Genomic DNA, 20,526 nt, shown 5'->3' with positions numbered 1-20,526 from the left:
ATGGATTACGGTGGATAGGTAGGGGATATGGTGGCTTAATAATTTTTCTCTTTTCCAGGTGACATGGGCATCGGGGATTAGGCGTTGGAGTGAGTGTATGGTGTTTTTTCATTTTTCATTTTTTACAGGAGACAAAGGCATCAGGGATTAGATGTAAGGTAGATTGCGAACATTTTCCGAACAAGTTTGCTCATCTCTCGTTATTAACCTTTATATGAATGGGCTGAGGCCATCCAACTCTCCATCTCCTGCAAAGAGGTAATTAAAGTCGGAATCTGATGCATAATAGATCCTCCAGCTTGCCAAAAAATGCAGAAGGTGATAGATTTATGGCCCATGCCCGCTTGTGTCTCAGAACTGCAAGCAGACTGACGTTTGCTTCTTTGTTGCTTTCTAATTATTTATATCATATTTAGGAGGGCACCACCTACGGAACAAAAAAGGATTAACTGCTACATATAAATTCAAGTATCAGAAAAAGTCTGTTTATACCTGAACTTATCTAACAATGGTTGCTATGTGAACACTCCATGTAGAGATGCAATAGGATGGTGCAGAGCTATGTACAATTCATTCCAACATATTCCTCAAATAGATACACAATACCAGTGTGACCAAGATGTTTTGAGATGGATATCAAAAATAGGGATCCTATCTGAAATAACAAGGGCATAGGACAGTTCCCGAACACGTATCGCCGCTACCAATGAGGCTTCTTCAGGGGAAATTGTAGCAATATGTCTGAATGAATTGTACATAGCTCTACACCATATAATGACACTGCAAGTGTTTTACATCTGCCTATTGCATCTCTACATGGAGTGTCCACATAGCAACCATCATTAGATAAGTTCACTTATAAACAGACTTGTTGAAGATTGGCTTAATGCAAACCTTGCTTTTTGTGTCCTATGCATTTTAAATCTGAGGTTATGACGATTCTGTTTACAATATGTCCATGTTTTGAGTTTAATATACATGGGGTTATGGTTGCACAATGCACTTTATTTTGTGTATCTAGTGCACTTAATGGTAATAAATCAAATTGATTAGCCACGTATTAATACATTTTTTGTTTATCTAGAACCATAAGATAGGATCTCCTGGCCTATGCCTAGACCAAATCGGGTGCTTGTGTACATATAAACATGAGCTTTTTATATGTTTTTAAATATTCTTTGTGGCTGGTTCTTGTTGCTATTTGGTATTTATAAGTAATTGATAAAAAATTGACTGAGCTGTTCACTATCATCTACACATATCCTTTCTTTTTTCTGCATTCAAATTATTATGAATATTGGGGTTTTTATGAATGTCATAGATACAATAAATATGATAGTCATGTTTTTGGAGTTGTCAGATGGATGATGCTATCTATGCCATGTTTCCTATTAATATGAAGATAAAATTGTGGTAGTAAACATGACAGTAATATCTCCTGCCTGGGACCTCCAGGGGCGAAGATATCATATAATTTGGGAATCTCATAATTTTATAAGACTGAGCCACATACCAAGGTTTTCTGAAGACCAGCCCTGTTGTGAGTCAATGGAGAGGAGGTACGTGGCGTAACTACAAATTTTAGTAAAGCTTATACCATGACTATGAATCTGGACTACAAAGTGAAACAAAAGTTGCATATGGATCACTTTTTTATATGTACAAGGGGCGTTCATTAAAGATATTCCCTGACCCACTTCTATTTATCACAGGACACTGAAACTGCACATGTGCAATGTTACAAATCTCTATAGAGTATGTGCCAATTTGCAACTTAGAACTGATAATGGTCTTGATATTACAGGTGCTGAAGTGGTGTGAGGTTTGATAATGGACCCAGTGGAATGCAGAGCAGTCATCAAGTTCCTTTACTTGAAAGGCCGCACAACAAAGGAGATGTTCGATGAGATGAAAGAGCTTTATGGTGATGATTCCCCATCCTAATATGTAGTCAAGAATTGGTATCGTCAATTCAAATGTGGTCGAACTTTGGTGCAAACAGCTCCAATTCCAGGGCAACTCCACTCTGCTATTGATGAACACATCATCCAGCAAGTGAAGGTCACCATTTTGGAAAATCACCACGTAACCATTTGCCACCTAGCCCAAAATGTCAAAGTTATTGTGGGGTCCGTGGAAAAAATTATCCAAGACCATCTTCACATGCATAAGGTATCCTCTCGCTGAGTTCCCCAGCGGCTCTATTGATGATGTGCCATGAAGACTACAGTGGTACCGTATCATAAAGCTATGGCTGCATTACAGTGGTTTTAAAAGAGCTATAGCAATTAAACTAGATACCTACAGATATATTTGTGGCCGGTTGTGTTTTGTTTATTAAAGCACATTTTTTTCCCTTTCAATGAGAATTTTAATTACAAGAAAATGGAATGTTGCTAGGTATGAAATTTTCATCTTCATGGGCTAATATCTGTATGGCCTTTTGAAAAAAACAAAACGTTTTTTAAAAATCAGGGTTGATGTGGTGGGACTCTTCTGTTATGACCCCAATGGCGAGGGTCTCAGAGAAACAAGTAAGTCTGCGACGTACAAAAATCCAGCTCATAGGGCAGTGGTAACTGGGTTGACCATATATCTACTCCTAACGCCAACACTAGCAGTAGCCGGGGAACATGCCTACGTTGGTCGCTAGATGTCTCGCGCCAGCCGGAGGACTAACTACCCCTAGAAGAGGAAAACAAAGACCTCTCTTGCCTCCAGAGAATAGACCCCAAAAGTAGGATAGTAGCCCCCCACAAATAATAACGGTGAGGTAAGAGGAAATGACAAACACAGAGATAAACTAGGTTTTAGCAAAGAGAGGCCCACTTACTAATAGCAGAATGTAGTAAGATAACTTATATGGTCAACAAAAACCCTATCAAAATCCACGCTGGAGATTCAAGAACCCCCGAACCATCTAACGGCCCGGGGGGAGAACACCAGCCACCCTAGAGCTTCCAGCAAGGTCAGGAAACAGATTATATACAAGCTGGACAAAAATGCAAACCAAAACAAATAGCAAAAAGCAAGGAAGAAGACTTAGCTTAATCAAGCAGGAACCAGGATCAGTAGACAAGAGCACTACAGATTAGCTCTGATATCAACGTTGCCAGGCATTGAACTGAAGGTCCAGGGAGCTTATATAGCAACACCCCTGACCTAACGACCCAGGTGAGCATACAAGGGATGAATGACATACCCAGAGTCAAATCACTAGTAGCCACTAGAGGGAGCCAAAAGGTAAATTCACAACAGTACCCCCCCTTAGTGAGGGGTCACCGAACCCTCACCAAGACCACCAGGGCGATCAGGATGAGCGGCGTGAAAGGCACGAACTAAATCGGCCGCATGCACATCAGAGGCGACCACCCAGGAATTATCCTCCTGACCATAGCCCTTCCACTTGACCAGGTACTGAAGCCTCCGCCTGGAGAGACGAGAATCTAAGATCTTCTCCACCACGTACTCCAACTCGCCCTCAACCAACACCGGAGCAGGAGGCTCAGCAGAAGGAACCACAGGCACAACGTACCGCCGCAACAAGGACCTATGAAATACGTTGTGGATGGCAAACGACACCGGAAGATCCAGGCGAAAGGATACAGGATTAATGATTTCCAATATCTTGTAAGGACCAATGAAGCGAGGCTTAAATTTGGGAGAGGAGACCTTCATAGGAACAAATCGAGAAGACAGCCATACCAAATCCCCCACGCGAAGTCGGGGACCCACACCGCGGCGGCGGTTGGCAAAACGCTGAGCCTTCTCCTGTGACAACTTCAAGTTGTCCACCACATGCCCCCAGATCCGCTGCAACCTATCCACCACGGAATCCACCCCAGGACAGTCAGAAGGCTCCACATGTCCCGAGGAAAAACGAGGATGGAAACCAGAGTTGCAGAAAAATGGCGAAACCAAGGTGGCGGAACTAGCCCGATTATTAAGGGCAAATTCAGCCAATGGCAAGAAGGTCACCCAATCATCCTGATCAGAAGAGACAAAACACCTCAAATAAGCCTTCAGAGTCTGATTAGTTCGCTCCGTTTGTCCGTTAGTCTGGGGATGGAAAGCGGATGAAAACGACAACTCAATGCCCATCCTACCACAAAAGGATCGCCAGAACCTGGAAACAAACTGGGATCCTCTGTCCGACACAATATTCTCAGGAATGCCGTGCAAACGAACCACGTTCTGGAAGAACACAGGAACCAGATCAGAAGAGGAGGGCAGCTTAGGCAAAGGAACCAAATGGACCATCTTGGAGAAACGATCACATATCACCCAGATGACAGACATGCCCTGAGACACCGGAAGATCAGAAATGAAATCCATAGAGATGTGTGTCCAAGGTCTCTTCGGGACAGGTAAGGGCAAGAGCAACCCGCTGGCACGAGAGCAGCAAGGCTTAGCTCGAGCACAAGTACCACAGGACTGTACAAATGACCGCACATCCCTTGACAAGGAAGGCCACCAAAAGGACCTGGCCACCAGATCTCTGGTGCCAAAAATTCCCGGGTGCCCTGCCAACACCGAGGAATGAACCTCGGAAATGACTCTGCTGGTCCATCTAGCAGGCACAAACAATCTGTCAGGTGGACAAGAGTCAGGCCTACCAGCCTGAAATCTCTGCAACACACGTCGCAAATCTGGAGAAATAGCAGACACGATAACTCCTTCCTTAAGAATACCCACAGGTTCAGCGACTCCAGGAGCATCAGGCACAAAGCTCCTAGACAGAGCATCGGCCTTCACATTCTTAGAACCTGGTAAATACGAGACCACAAAGTCAAAACGGGAGAAAAACAATGACCAGCGGTCTAGGATTCAGGCGTTTAGCAGACTCGAGATACATCAGATTTTTGTGATCAGTCAAGACCACCACACGATGCTTAGCACCCTCGAGCCAATGACGCCACTCCTCAAATGCCCACTTCATGGCCAACAACTCCCGATTGCCCACATCATAATTTCGCTCTGCCGGCGAAAACTTCCTAGAGAAAAAGGCACAAGGTCTCATAGTAGAGCAACCAGGGCCTCTCTGCGACAAAACGGCCCCTGCCCCAATCTCCGAAGCATCCACCTCAACCTGAAAGGGAAGTGAGATGTCAGGCTGGCACAAAACAGGCGCCGAAGTAAACCGGCGTTTTAACTCCTGGAAAGCCTCCACGGCAGCAGGAGCCCAGTTAGCTACATCAGAGCCTTTCTTGGTCATATCCGTCAGCGGTTTAACAACGCAAGAGAAATTTGCAATAAAACGACGGTAGAAGTTAGCAAAACCCAAGAACTTCTGAAGACTCTTAACTGACGAGGGTTGAGTCCAATCATGAATAGCTTGGACCTTGACTGGATCCATCTCCACAGCAGAAGGGGAAAAAATGAACCCCAAAAAGGGAACCTTCTGTACACCAAAGAGACACTTTGAGCCTTTTACAAACAAAGAATTTTCACGCAGAATCTCAAAAACCATCCTGACCTGCTCCACATGCGAGTCCCAATCATCAGAAAAAACCAGAATATCATCCAGATAAACAATCAAAAATTTATCCAGATACTTCCGGAAAATGTCATGCATGAAGGACTGAAAAACTGAAGGTGCATTAGAGAGACCGAATGGCATCACCAAGTACTCAAAATGACCTTCGGGCGTATTGAATGCGGTTTTCCATTCATCGCCCTGCCTAATGCGCACAAGGTTGTACGCACCACGAAGGTCTATCTTGGTGAACCACTTGGCACCTTTAATCCGGGCAAACAAATCTGACAACAGCGGCAAAGGATACTGAAATTTGACAGTGATCTTATTTAAAAGCCGATAGTCAATACAAGGCCTCAAAGATCCGTCCTTTTTGGCCACAAAAAAGAATCCCGCACCAAGAGGGGAAGAAGAAGGACGGATATGCCCCTTCTCAAGAGACTCCTTGATATATGAACGCATCGCGGTATGTTCAGGTACCGACAGATTAAACAGTCTCCCCTTAGGAAACTTACTGCCAGGAATCAAATCTATTGCACAGTCACATTCCCTATGAGGAGGCAGTGCACTGGACTTAGACTCGCTGAAGACATCCTGATAATCAGACAAATACGCCGGAACTTCCGAAGGCGTAGAAGAAGCAATAGACAAGGGCAGGGAATCTCCATGAATTCCATGGCAGCCCCAACTTGACACTGACATAGCCTTCCAGTCCAAGACTGGATTATGGGTCTGTAACCATGGCAAACCCAAAACAACCAAATCATGCATTTTATGCAGAACAAGAAAACGTATTACCTCCCGATGTTCGGGAGTCATGCACATGGTAACCTGTGTCCAAAACTGCGGTTTATTTTTTGCCAATGGCGTAGAATCAATACCCCTAAGAGGGATAGGATTTTCCAATGGCTCAAGAACAAATCCGCAGCGCTTGGCAAATGACAGATCCATAAGGCTCAGGGCAGCACCCGAGTCCACAAACGCCATGACAGGATACGATGACAGTGAGCAAATCAAAGTTACAGATAGAATAAATTTAGTTTGCAAATTACCAATGGCGACCGGACTAACAACCTTAGTAAGACGTTTAGAGCATGCTGAGATAACATGTGTAGAATCACCACAGTAGTAACACAAGCCATTCTGGCGTCTATGAATTTTCCGCTCATTTCTAGTCAGGATTCTATCACATTGCATTAAATCAGGTGTCTGTTCAGACAACACCATGAGGGAATTAGCGGTTTTGCGCTCCCGCAACCGCCGGTCGATTTGAATAGCCAGGGCCATAGAATCATTCAGACCTGTGGGAATGGGAAAACCCACCATCACATTCTTAATGGCTTCAGAAAGGCCATTTCTAAAATTAGCAGCCAATGCACACTCGTTCCACTGGGTCAGCACGGACCATTTCCGAAATTTTTGGCAATACACTTCAGCCTCGTCCTGGCCCTGAGACATAGCCAGCAAGGCCTTTTCTGCCTGAATCTCAAGATTGGGTTCCTCATAAAGCAAACCGAGCGCCAGAAAAAACGCATCAATGTCAGCCAATGCCGGATCTCCTGGCGCCAGCGAGAAGGCCCAATCCTGAGGGTCGCCCCGTAAAAAAGAAATAACAATTTTTACTTGCTGAGCGGAGTCTCCAGATGAACAGGGTTTCAGGGACAAAAACAATTTACAATTATTCCTGAAATTTCTAAATTTAAATCGGTCTCTGGAAAACGGTTCAGGAATCGGTATCTTAGGTTCTGACATAGGACTTCTGATAACATAATCTTGTATGCCCTGCACACGAGCAGCAAGCTGGTCCACACTTGTAATCAAGGTCTGGACATTCATGTCTGCAGCAAACACAAGCCACTCAGAGGTAAAGGGGAAAAGAAAAAAAAAATGAGAGAGAGAGAGAAAAAAAAAACTCAGAGCTTTCTTTCTTATAATCCCGCTTCTGCAATGCATTTAACATTTAATACTGGGCCTGGCAAACTGTTATGACCCCAATGGCGAGGGTCTCAGAGAAACAAGTAAGTCTGCGACGTACAAAAATCCAGCTCATAGGGCAGTGGTAACTGGGTTGACCATATATCTACTCCTAACGCCAACACTAGCAGTAGCCGGGGAACATGCCTACGTTGGTCGCTAGATGTCTCGCGCCAGCCGGAGGACTAACTACCCCTAGAAGAGGAAAACAAAGACCTCTCTTGCCTCCAGAGAATAGACCCCAAAAGTAGGATAGTAGCCCCCCACAATAATAATGGTGAGGTAAGAGGAAATGACAAACACAGAGATGAACTAGGTTTTAGCAAAGAGAGGCCCACTTACTAATAGCAGAATGTAGTAAGATAACTTATATGGTCAACAAAAACCCTATCAAAATCCACGTTGGAGATTCAAGAACCCCCGAACCGTCTAACGGCCCGGGGGGAGAACACCAGCCACCCTAGAGCTTCCAGCAAGGTCAGGAAACAGATTATATACAAGCTGGACAAAAATGCAAACCAAAACAAATAGCAAAAAGCAAGGAAGCAGACTTAGCTTAATCAAGCAGGAACCAGGATCAGTAGACAAGAGCACTACAGATTAGCTCTGATATCAACGTTGCCAGGCATTGAACTGAAGGTCCAGGGAGCTTATATAGCAACACCCCTGACCTAACGACCCAGGTGAGCATACAAGGGATGAATGACATACCCAGAGTCAAATCACTAGTAGCCACTAGAGGGAGCCAAAAGGTAAATTCACAACACTCTTCTGTATTTGGTGCAGCACTTCATGTTGTATCTTAACTCCCACTATATGGATTTGAAATTCATTTACACCCATAGTTCCTCCACTGTTTCATTTCTTGACTTACAACTAAAAGCCAATCATGCAGGTTGCACTGTGGTGTCCACCATACTCCATAAGGAAACAACAAGAAAGTCCATTCTCTATGCCCACTAATGCCATGTTTCCCATGTCATCAAGGGCATCCCTGTTGGAGAACTTTTCAGAGTTAAGAGAAATTGTTTCCAAGTGATTACCTTTTGAAGAGGAATATAAAAGCATCTGTTCGATACGCCAAAATCGGGGCTACCCTTTATGAGGGTTAAATCAGGTGACAACCATACCTACAGTTGGAGTAAAACCAGAAATCAGCTGCTATTAAATCATGATAATAACAGCTGTGGTTTTGAAAATAAAACTTCATCCCCTAACTTTTTTTACCAAATTTTCTATGAAATATACTAAGATATGAATCACTGGTAACCCCTTCATGACCTTTGGCATACATCAATAGTCGTGTCCCTGCCTTTGTCCCTGCTGCTTGTGAGCTCACATCTATCCCAGCAAACAATGGCTTATTTAATCAGCCATCATGTGTCTTTAGGAACCGCAGGTGGTGTGGAGCTCTGCCCATGGCTGTTAACCTGTTAAATGGCATGGCATTTAACAAGCACCGGCCGGAAGCGTGTCGTTCCATGCGCCCATCGGTGTGCCAGTGATACAATTGCGGGGCGAAGATGGGTTGCCATGACCTCCGAAGCTTTTCAGTATGTTTTTGGAATGTGGAAGGAAACCGGAGTATCCGGAGGAAACCCAAGCAAACACGGGGAGAACATACAAACTCCTTGCAGATGCCTTGGTGGGATTTGAACCCAGGACCCCAGCGCTGCTATCCACTGAATAAACATCTTGAATGTGGTTTTGCGCACCTTGAGGGGTGCAGTTTTTAGAATGGTGTCACTTTTGGGTCACGTTTGGGTATTTTCTATCATATAGACCCCTCAAAGTGGCTTCAAATGTGAGGTGGTCCCTAAAAAAAAAATGGTGTTGTAAAAATGAGAAATCGCTGTTGTACCTTTTAACTCTTACAACTTCCTAACAAAAAAAATGTTGGTTCCAAAATTGTGCTGATGTAAAGTAGACATATGGGAAATGTTACTTATTAAGTATTTTGTGTGACATATCTCTGTGAATTAAGGGCATGAAAATTCAAAGTTGGAAAATTGGAAAATTTTCTCCAAATTTCCATTTTTTCCACAAATGATTGCAAATCATATCAAAGAACTTTTGCCACTAACATGAAGTACCATATGTCACAAAAAAACAATGTCAGAATCACCGGGATCCATTGAAGCGTTCCCGAGTTATTACCTCATAAACCGACAGTGGTCAGAATTGTAAAAATTGGCTTGGTCATTAACATGCAAATCATCCTCGGGGGTAAAGGGGTTAAAATAACAAACGGTTCTGCACTCACCACCTCCAGGTCCAGTGCTTAGTTTCTGGTATGAGTTGTGGCGCTGGCATCACATCAACATGGTGGCAGCCAAACAGTGAGCTCAGAAGTGCTGCTGGCGTAAACAGAACACCATGCAGAAGATCCATTAGAGAGACTGAGCCAAAGAGATGTCAATGCCACAACCAATGTCAAACACTGGGATCAGCAGTGGAGGACTGTCAAACCTCAGATAGGGCTGAACATTTTCTGAAAATGGACAACCCTTTTTACCTCGTATCGCTTATGGGCATAACTGTGCATCCTGCTCTGAGGTGACCATTAAATTACATCATAGACTGTGTGCGCATGCGCCAACTCCCATCCCTCCTCTGTGATGTGATAGTGGGGTGCCTATGGGTCATTATGCCATCTTGATACTCCCAAGAAGCTCACCTATAGGCTAACTTTACACTGACAGCGCTGCAGCCGCTCACTGAGCCCAGTGGTTTTGCCAATATAGACGGCACGAGCCGATGAGCTTGGCTGCTACCTGCAGTGTTGTAAACATACTCTCTAGGATGTTATATAGAAACAGGGGCGCATGAAAATGAAATACATCAACCCTGTGGATACAACCTGTGCATGGATAAGATGGATCCTGAAATGTGCTGCAGAAAAATATGAGGCAGAAGTCCAAAAATAGCAAGTAAATAAACTCCCTATGAATGAACAGGGGAGACGGGCAGAATAGCCCAGAAATGGAGGAGTGTGGTGGAAGCAGGCCCCACGCGTATCGCTGCCGCAGCAGCTTCGTCAGGGGAAACATACTCTCTAAACACCAGAGACTGAGGCAACAGCAGACAGCCGGCGCTAGTCCTGCGGAGGGTAAGTAATTGTTTTTTTTAATAATTACTGCATCTTATAGCAGAAAGTTTTCTGAAAGGTGACAAGTTTAACCCCTTTAACATGTAACAACTCGAATAGGAAGGCTGTGGCATATAAACTCTCGAATGTCCTAGCAATACAATACTTACCAAGTGTGGCATTTGCATAACACAGGTCTTCTACCTACAATGAAAGAAAATCAAGACTTAATATCGTAGATTATCAGTCTTCATAGAGGTGTAGATATAGTAGAGAATCGTTTTACAAATGTTATCAGTATTTTTTACCTCTAGACAATTGACATATATTCAATTTTAACATATTGGATTAAAGTATACAATTTAGATTTTTGCTCAACTTGAAAAAGGCAGTCTTAACAACAGTTATACTATAAACTAATAACTCTTTCCTCTATTCATCAAGCAGTTTTCACCTGTTTTCTGTCGTAAAAATGCTTGGCATATTGAAATTGTTTTGCACCACTCATAGTTGTGTAAGAAATCTGTGACTTTTGGTGTTTTTACACCAGTCCCACCCAGCTCCATCAACTTCATGAAAAGTGGAAAAAGCTCTGTTGCGATGGGATGGGCAACTTAATGAAGCCCTTCCATTAAACAAGCTCCAGTGCTTATTTTAAATGACTGGTGGTGTAATCAGTATGAGACATGTAAATCAAGAGAGCGGACTGTCAGTCATTACATGCCTCACACTGGTAACGTCCCCCCCTTTCAGAATAATCTCTGGAGGCAGATTCTCAGGGAGATCTATGTTCGGCTCATAGATCTTTACAGCTAATTTAGTTATTGATAAGATAGTGGATTTCTGTGGAATAAGACATTGTATTGGAGATATCAAGTTATCATTCCATTCAGCTTCCCTTGACCTGCATGCCCATATAGACTGCTCTTGAGGATTCATCCTACTGACAGATTTCATTTAAAGATGCACCTCTTAATTAATTTGGTGCAGTCCGTTGTTGATCAAGACTGGTGCACATTAGTGTTCATGAATTTGGGCCAAAAAACTGGTACTTTAAAAGAGTAAAATATGAGGAATATCAGTAATTAAAAAGTAAACAAATATTTAAAATTACGGTAGTTTTAAATTTTAGCATTAGGTCCCAATCAAATTACATTATGTAGTCATGTTACATACAGGACATACAATATTATGGCTGTAATACTCAGACACACACAGTTTTACTAAGTGAAACTTCCAAAACTGTAGAAATCTATACAGGGATACAATACACCAGTCTGAACGACACAATTATGAACGTTGTGCATGCAATATTGTAAGTCCCTAAATGAAGATAATGGGGGCTGACTAGCTAAAAATATCCCACTTATCACATTTATTAGGCATTTTAGGCATCATGATGAGACAAGACCAAGTCTGCCATCAGACAATGCATTAAAGGGGATTTTCCATGAACAAAATACATTTTAATCAATAGATCTTGGAATAATTATTATTATTATTATTATTTATTGTTATAGCGCCATTTATTCCATGGCGCTTTACAAGTGAGGAGGGGTATACATAATAAAAACAAGTACAATAATCTTGAACAATACAAGTCATAACTGGTACAGTAGGAGAGAGGACCCTGCCCGCGAAGGCTCACAATCTACAAGGGATGGGTGAGAATACAGTAGGTGAGGGTAGAGCTGGTCATGCAGCGGTTTGGTCGTTCGGTGGTTACTGCAGGTTGTAGGCTTGTCGGAAGAGGTGGGTCTTCAGATTCTTTTTGAAGGTTTCAATGGTGGGCGAGAGTCTGATGTGTTGTGGTAGACGGTTCCAGAGTAGGGGTGATACGTGAGAGAAATCTTGTATACGATTGTGGGAAGAGGAGATAAGAGGGGAGTAGAGAAGAAGATCTTGTGAGGATCGGAGGTTGCGTGTAGGAAAGTACCGGGAGATGAGGTCACAGATGTAAGGAGGAGACAGGTTGTGGATGGCTTTGTACGTCATGGTTAGGGTTTTGTACTGGAGTCTCTGGGCAATGGGGAGCCAGTGAAGGGATTGACAGAGGGGAGAGGCCGGAGAATAGCGGGGGGACAGGTGGATTAGCCGGGCAGCAGAGTTTAGAATAGATTGGAGGGGTGCGAGAGTGTTTGAGGGGAGGCCACAGAGCAGGAGGTTGCAGTAGTCAAGGCGAGAGATGATGAGGGCATGGACTAGGGTTTTTGCAGATTCTTGGTTGAGGAATGAACGGATTTGTGCAATATTTTTGAGTTGAAGTCGGCAGGAAGTGGAAAGGGCTTGGATATGTGGTTTGAAGGAGAGATCAGCGTCAAGGATAACCCCGAGGCAGCAAGCTTGTGGGACTGGGGACAGTGGGCAGCCATTTACTGTAATGGATAGGTTTGTTGGGGGGGTCACGTGAGATGGGGGAAAGACGATTAATTCTGTTTTGTCCATGTTAAGTTTTAGAAATCTAGCAGAGAAGAAGGATGAAATAGCGGACAGACATTGAGGGATTCTGGTTAGTAGGGTGGTGATATCTGGTCCAGAGATGTAGATCTGCGTGTCATCAGCATAGAGATGATACTGAAAACCATGAGATTCTATGAGCTGTCCCAGGCCAAAGGTGTAAATGGAGAAGAGCAGGGGCCCTAAAACTGAACCTTGTAGGACTTCAACAGATAGGGGGCAAGGTAAGGAGGTGGTGTGTGAGTGGAAGACGCTGAATGTCCGGTCTGTTAGGTATGATGAGATCCAGGATAGGGCCAAGTCTGTGATGCCAAGGGATGAGAGGGTCTGTAATAATAGGGAATGGTCCACTGTGTCAAAGGCAGCCAACAGGTCGAGGAGGAGGAGAACAGAGTAGTGTCGCTTGCTCTTGGCGGTTAAGAGGTCATTGGTGACCTTAGTTAGGGCAGTTTCAGTGGAATGGTGTGACCGGAAGCCAGATTGTAAGCGGTCAAAGAGGGAGCAAGAAGAGAGATGGGAGGACAGTTCAAGGTAGACGTGTTGTTCCAGTAGTTTTGAGGCATAGGGGAGAAGTGATATAGGGCGATAGCTAGATACAGAGGATGGGTCAAGAGAGGGCTTTTTGAGGATAGGTGTGATGGAGGCATGTTTAAAGCTTGAGGGGAAAACACCAGTTGTTAGTGATAGGTTGAAGAGATGGGTTAGGGTTGGGATGAAGATTGTGGTGAGGTTTGGGATGAGGTGGGATGGGAGCGGGTCAAGTGCACAGGTGGTGAGATGCGATCTTGAGAGTAGAGTGGCGAGTTGATCTTCTGTAATGGTGGAGTAGTTGGTTTTGGAGGTGGAGGGTAGGGAAGTTGGGAGGAAGGGCTCTGGGGCTTGTTGACCAAAACTGTCTCTGATGTTATCAATCTTCTGCTTGAAGAATGAGGCAAAGTCTTCAGCAGAGATAAGTAGGGAGGGAGGAGGTGCTGGGGGACGGAGGAGAGAATTGAAGGTGTTGAATAACTGTTTAGGGTTGTGAGACAGGGAGGATATGAGAGATGAGAAGTAGGTTTGTTTAGCTGTGGCGAGTGCGGTCTTGAAAGTAGTGAGGGACTGTTTGAATGCGATTAAGTGGTCGTTGGAGTGGGATCTTTTCCATCTGCGCTCAGCAGCCCTGGAAGCTCGCCTCAGTTCTTTGGTCAGGCTGGTGTGCCAGGGCTGTCTGTTGATTTTGCGAGCTTTGGTATGTGTAAGTGGGGCAGCAGATTCCAAAGCTACAGCTATTGTGGTGTTATATAGAGCGGCAGCGTCATCCGCATTGTGTATGGAACTTATGTCTGTGAGAGGGAGGAGGGATTCAGAGAATGAATGTAGGTCAAGATGTTTAAGATTTCTGCGAGGGTGTGAAAGTTTGTGGGGTGGGGACTCTAGACATGGAGTGGAGAGAGATGAGAATGTGAGAAGGTTGTGGTCAGAGAGTGGAAGAGGTGAGTTAGAGAGGTTAGATAGGGAGAAGAGGCGGGTGAAGATGAGGTCCAGTGTGTGACCATCTTTGTGAGTGGCTGCAGAAGACCATTGAGTGAGGCCGAAGAAGGAAGAGAGAGATAGAAGTTTAGTGGCAGCTGAGAGGGAAGTGTCAATGGGGATGTTGAAATCGCCCATGATGATAGTGGGGATGTCTGCAGAAAGGAAATGAAGTAGCCAGGTGGTGAAGTGGTCAAAGAAGATGGTGGCTGGCCCTGGGGGGCGGTAAATGACAGCCAGTTGGAGGTTGGAGGGGGAGTAGATGCGCACAGAGTGCACCTCAAAGGAAGGGAGGGTAACAGAGGGTGGCAGTGGGATTGGGGTGAAGGAGCAGTTATCTGACAGGAGAAAACCAACTCCTCCACCATGCTTGCTGTTGGGGCGGGGTGTGTGAGAGAATAATAATAATTTCCACGATTGGATGTAATAAAATTTTTTTTTTCCTGTGCCGAGATAGTCTTATAAATGTGCCCCTGCTGTGTACTGTGTAATAGCTGTGTCTGACCATGCAGGAACATGGTCTGATCATACCATAGCTCCTGGGCAGGGGAGGAAGAGAAAATAGAATATACAGACAGGAGATTAGGGATCAGGGATCACAGCGGATTAATTCTGTGATGTGTTATGGATCCCAATGGCTAGGGGATCGCACTGGACAAGCAAAAAATAACTCAAATAACGGACGAGCTCTAGGGTGATGGAACCTGGGCTGACCGCTGCCCTACTCCTGACAAACACAACTAGAAATAGCCAGGGAGCGTGCCCACGTTGATTCTAGACGCCTCGCGCCAGCCTAAGAGCCAACCAGCACTGCAGAGAAAATAAAGACCTAACTTGCCTCCAGAGAAATAAACCCCAAAGGTATAGTTGCCCCCCACATGTATTGATGGTGAAAATGAGAGGAAGGCACGCACATAGATATGAAAATAGAGTTAGCAAAACGAGGCCCGCTATAACTAGAAAGCAGAAGGATACAAAAGGGGTCTGAGCAGTCAGCAAAAAACCCTAATCAAAAACCATCCTGAGATTACAAGCACCCATGTGCCAACTCATGGCACATGGGGAGCACCTCAGCCCACTAGAGCTTCCAACTAGCATAGAGTAATATTTAGCAAGCTGGACAAAAAACAAAACAACTGAAAAACATAACTTAGCTTATCCTGAGAGATCTGGAAGCAGGTAGTCAGAACCAAACTGAGCACATCTGAATACATTGATAGCCGGCAAGGGAATGACAGGAAAGCCAGGTTAAATAGGAAACACCCAGCCTCAGATGGACAGGTGGAAACCAGAGACCGCAACCCACCAAAGTCACCCAGTACCAGTTGTAACCACCAGAGGGAGCCCAAAAACAGAATCCACAACAGTGATGTAAAACATGTTTAAAGACAGGCAGAACATATTATTCCAAGATCTATTGATCAAAATGTACTTTGCTCATAGAAAAACCTCTCTAAGGCTATATTCACACACAATCTTGCTGCACCTTCATGCTGAAGCAGCTCTGTGCCACTGTGGGCTTTCCACTGTTTCCCTAATGAAGAACGTAAAGGGAATCTGTCACCAGGTTTTAGCTACCCATCTGAGAGAGCAATATAACGTAGGAGCAGAGATCCTAACTCCAGCCATGTGGCACTTACTGGGCTGCTTACTGTTGCTTTGATAAAACCACTGTTTTATCTGCTGTGGATCTACCCGCTCTCTTACTGCTGAGCTCTGTATAATGTATTGATTGTATCAAGTCATCGGGATGCTGGTTTTCTTCTTCATCTTGTTCCTTCTAATCTTCCGACCATGATGTCCTTCTCCAGTGATTGCTCTCTTCGTATGAAGTGTCCAAAGAAAGCAAGTTGTAGCTTGGTGATACTTGCTTCAAATGACATGTCTGGCTTGAGTTCTTCCAAAATTGATTTGCTTGTTCTTCTTGCCATCCATGGTATTGATAGCATCCTTTTCAGCTCCATATTTCGGAGACGTTGATTCTTCTTCTGTCTTGTTTCTATATCATCCAGGTCGCGCATCCATATGTTACTACAGAAAAGAGCAGACTATTACGAGCTCTGACTTTGTTGTCAGTGAAATGTTCCTCAATTTGAAGACCTTGTTCAGTGATTTCATTGTTGATTTGCCCATCGATATCAAATTCATTTTGAGGTTTCTGGACTCAAAGGGGTTGGCCACTACTAGTGTTGAGCGATACCGTCCGATACTTGAAAGTATCGGTATCGGAAAGTATCGGCCGATACCGGCAAAGTATCGGATCCAATCCGATACCGATACCCGATACCAATACAAGTCAATGGGACTCAAGTATCGGACGGTATTCCTGATGGTTCCCAGGGTCTGAAGGAGAGGAAACTCTCCTTCAGGCCCTGGGAACCATATTAATGTGTAAAAGAAAGAATTAAAATAAAAAATATTGCTATACTCACCTCTGCGAGGGATCCGGCAGCGTTGTTTGCTTAAAATTCGCGCTTTTCTTTCCTTACGTGAAGTCCCGGCTTTGTGATTGGTTGCGTCGCAGTCACATGGGCGACGCAACCAATCACAGCAAGCCGTGACGTAATTTCAGGTCCTTAAGGATTTTAAAATTACGTCCCGGCTTTGTGATTGGTTGCGTCGCAGTCACATGGGCGACGCAACCAATCACAGCAAGCCGTGACGTAATTTCAGGCCCTTAAGGATTTTAAAATTACGTCCCGGCTTTGTGATTGGTTGCGTCGCAGTCACATGGGCGACGCAACCAATCACAAGCCGTGACGTCACGGGAGGCTGGACACGCGCGCATTTTAAAATGCGCGCTTGTCCAGCCTCCCGTGACGTCCCGGCTTGTGATTGGTTGCATCGCGGTCAACCAATCACAAGCCGGGAGGCTGGACACGCGCGCATTTTAAAATGCGCGCGTGTCCAGCCTCCCGTGACGTCCCGGCTTGTGATTGGTTGACCGCGATGCAACCAATCACAAGCCGGGACGTCACGGGAGGCTGGACAAGCGCGCATTTTAAAATGCGCGCGTGTCCAGCCTCCCGGCTTGTGATTGGTTGACCGCGATGCAACCAATCACAAGCCGGGACGTCACGGGAGGCTGGACAAGCGCGCATTTTAAAATGCGCGCGTGTCCAGCCTCCCGTGACGTCACGGCTTGTGATTGGTTGCGTCGCCCATGTGACTAGGACGCAACCAATCAAAAAGCCGGGACGTAATTTTAAAATCCTTAAGGGCCTGAAATTACGTCACGGCTTGCTGTGATTGGTTGCGTCGCCCATGTGACTGCGACGCAACCAATCACAAAGCCGGGACGTAATTTTAAAATCCTTAAGGACCTGAAATTACGTCACGGCTTGCTGTGATTGGTTGCGTCGCCCATGTGACTGCGACGCAACCAATCACAAGCCGGGACTTCACGTAAAGGAAAGAAAAGCGCGAATTTTAAACAAAGAACGCTGCCACTTCCCTCAGTAAGGTGCAGGCTGCGTCGGAGAGGTGAGTATAGCAATATTTTTTATTTTAATTCTCTCTTTTACACATTTTTACATTAATGTTGTTTCGATACCGATACCCGATACCACAAAAGTATCGGATCTCGGTATCGGAATTCCGATACCCGCAAGTATCGGCCGATACCCGATACTTGCGGTATCGGAATGCTCAACACTAGCCACTACCCCAATGAACTGTTACTTTGATTCTGCTGAAGAACAGTTACTCATCAGTTGTATTCTATAGTGATCATTGCCGGGTAATGTACGTCTACTCAAATAAATAGGGGGTGGTTCTGCAGCACCTGGCAGGAGCAAGTATAGTTTTTATGGAGCAGCTGGAAACTTATGGAAGACACTAGTGATGAGCGAACGCGCTCAGATAACGTCTTAGGCTACTTTCACACTAGCGTTTTTGGCTGTACGTCTCAATGCGTCGTTTAGGAGAAAAAACGCATCCTGCAAAGTTGTTTGCAGGATGCGTTTTTTCCCCATAGACTAACATTAGCGACGCATTGCGACGTATGGCCACACGTCGCAACCGTCGTGCGACGGTTGCGTCGTGTTTTGGCGGGCCGTTGACACAGAAAAGTTACATGTAACGTTTTTTTTCGTGCCGTGTCTGCCATTTTCGACTGCGCATGCGCGGCCGAAACTCCGCCCCCTCCTCCCCGGACCTTACAATGGGGCAGCGGAAGCGTTTTTACAGGATGTGTTTGCTTCATCTTTTTACAGCAGAAATTCTGTATCAAATAAGCCTCGGGAATATCCGCACTAAATTGTGCAGTGATCACTATGGTTTCTGCTGTGAATAAAAATCTTATCCACAACAGTGATTCAGTAATGCACTACATATTTTAAGTTGAAAACATATCTGATCCATGTGAACAATCCCACAAGGCTTTCTTCATGTGCTCTTTACACAGTGGAAGTTTATCAATGAACTGCACCCCATCCATTGTGCAGATGTCTCTGAACAGTAGAACAATGTACAACTCCAGAGCCTGCTAAATCTTTCTGAAGGTCTTTTGCAGTCAAGCAAATATATATATATATATATATATATATATATATATATATATATATATATATACTGTAGATATATATACAGTACAGACCAAAAGTTTGGACACACCTTCTCATTTAAAGATTTTTCTGTATTTTCATGACTATGAAAATTGCACATTCACACTGAAGGCATCAAAACTATGAATTAACACATGTGGAATTATATACTTAACAAAAGAGTGTGAAACAACTGAAATTATGTCTTATATTCTAGGTTCTTCAAAGTAGCCACCTTTTGCTTTCATGACTGTTTTGCACACTCTTGGCATTCTCTTGATGAGCTTCAAGAGGTAGTCACCGGGACGCCTCAGTCACTCCAGCTCTATTCCCTACCCATTGATGCCTTCTTTTGATGGAATGACAGCTCCATTGCCTGAAATTAAACAGCATAGAGCTTTACATACCTTTACATGTCCAATCGATTCCCCATCACTGAAATATCAGTGTTTGAATTGATATGCAAATGAGGTTGAAGAGCTATTGCAAATGTCATGCCTCTATCACTCCAGATCTATTCTCCTCCCAGGGTCTCCTCCTCCTGCTTGAATTCTATGTTTTGTAACTTCAGGTAAAGGGGTCATCAGTCAAGCAGGAGGAGGCTGTGCTGTGTAGGGAATAGAGCTGGAGTGACAGAGGCATGAGACTTACAAATAGTGCTTCGGCCTCTTTTGCACAAGAATTCAGACATTGAGTTCTCAGTAATGGAGGAATGGACTGGCCATGTAAAATTATTGTAGAACTTGTCTTCGAAAGAGCTACATGCGTAAGTTAATTATTTTGGGATTTGTTATTATATTGAAAGATTCCCTTAAAAAAAATAAAAAGTAACTGAATCTTTTTCCGGAATAAAATTTGATTTTATCCAAAAGAAGAGACAGATATCACTTTTACATGTTGGTGCTGATTCCCACTTTAGCAAAAAAAAAAAAAAGTGCAAATTATAAAAAACAAAAAGTTTAAAAACAGAATTGTGAAAATAATTAGCAACTTACCAATAGATGGTTAAAAAAGCAGAAAGAAAATATTGCAGTAGTAAACGCTGAAATTAGGATAAAACAGATCATCCAAATTCTAGTGTTGCTTCTTGTGGCTGAACTATTAGATTCAGTCACATTGATCCCAAGTTCTTCTTCTCCATGTACCTGATGAAAACTCATGTTTCTGATGAAAAATGGAATGTTTCTCATGAGTTTGTAAGAAGTGAGATAGATTTGACCAGTGATGCTTATTTATAATTCCAGGCGAGGAGAGGAGGAGCCATCTGTGGGATTCCCTTTCTCTACGTATCTGTCATAAAGCTGTTGAAGATAAGACGTTGCCTCTGAAACTCAGCTGAGCTGGAATGGAGCCAATGTCTGTTTCCTTCTGTAAATGCCCGGCACTTACGCAATACATAATTGTTTCACTCTGCAAGAAAGAAAAAAAAAAGAGCACAAACAATCTTTTTTTTTTGTCTTTACAAGTCATAAACTTAT

General features: G+C 44.1%; 1 protein-coding gene across 1 annotated transcript in view; it reads right to left on the bottom strand.

Moving 5' to 3' along the window:
• The window catches only part of LOC143788430 (uncharacterized), a 31,444-nt gene extending 11,174 nt beyond the window's left edge, over positions 1–20,270 (bottom strand). The window contains exons 1-2 of the mRNA XM_077278103.1: positions 20,044–20,270; positions 10,709–10,742 (exon numbers count right to left, since the gene is read on the bottom strand). Of these exons, the coding sequence (XP_077134218.1) occupies positions 10,709–10,742; positions 20,044–20,238 (229 nt within the window). The 5' untranslated portion in view covers positions 20,239–20,270. The remainder of the gene's footprint in view (positions 1–10,708; positions 10,743–20,043) is intronic.
• Between the last annotated feature and the right edge of the window lie 256 nt (positions 20,271–20,526).

Source organism: Ranitomeya variabilis, chromosome 8 (assembly GCF_051348905.1).
Source record: "Ranitomeya variabilis isolate aRanVar5 chromosome 8, aRanVar5.hap1, whole genome shotgun sequence".
NCBI lineage: Eukaryota > Metazoa > Chordata > Amphibia > Anura > Dendrobatidae > Ranitomeya > Ranitomeya variabilis.
The sequence above is the reverse complement of the archived record's forward strand: the minus strand, read 5'-3'. Positions and strand labels throughout refer to the sequence as shown.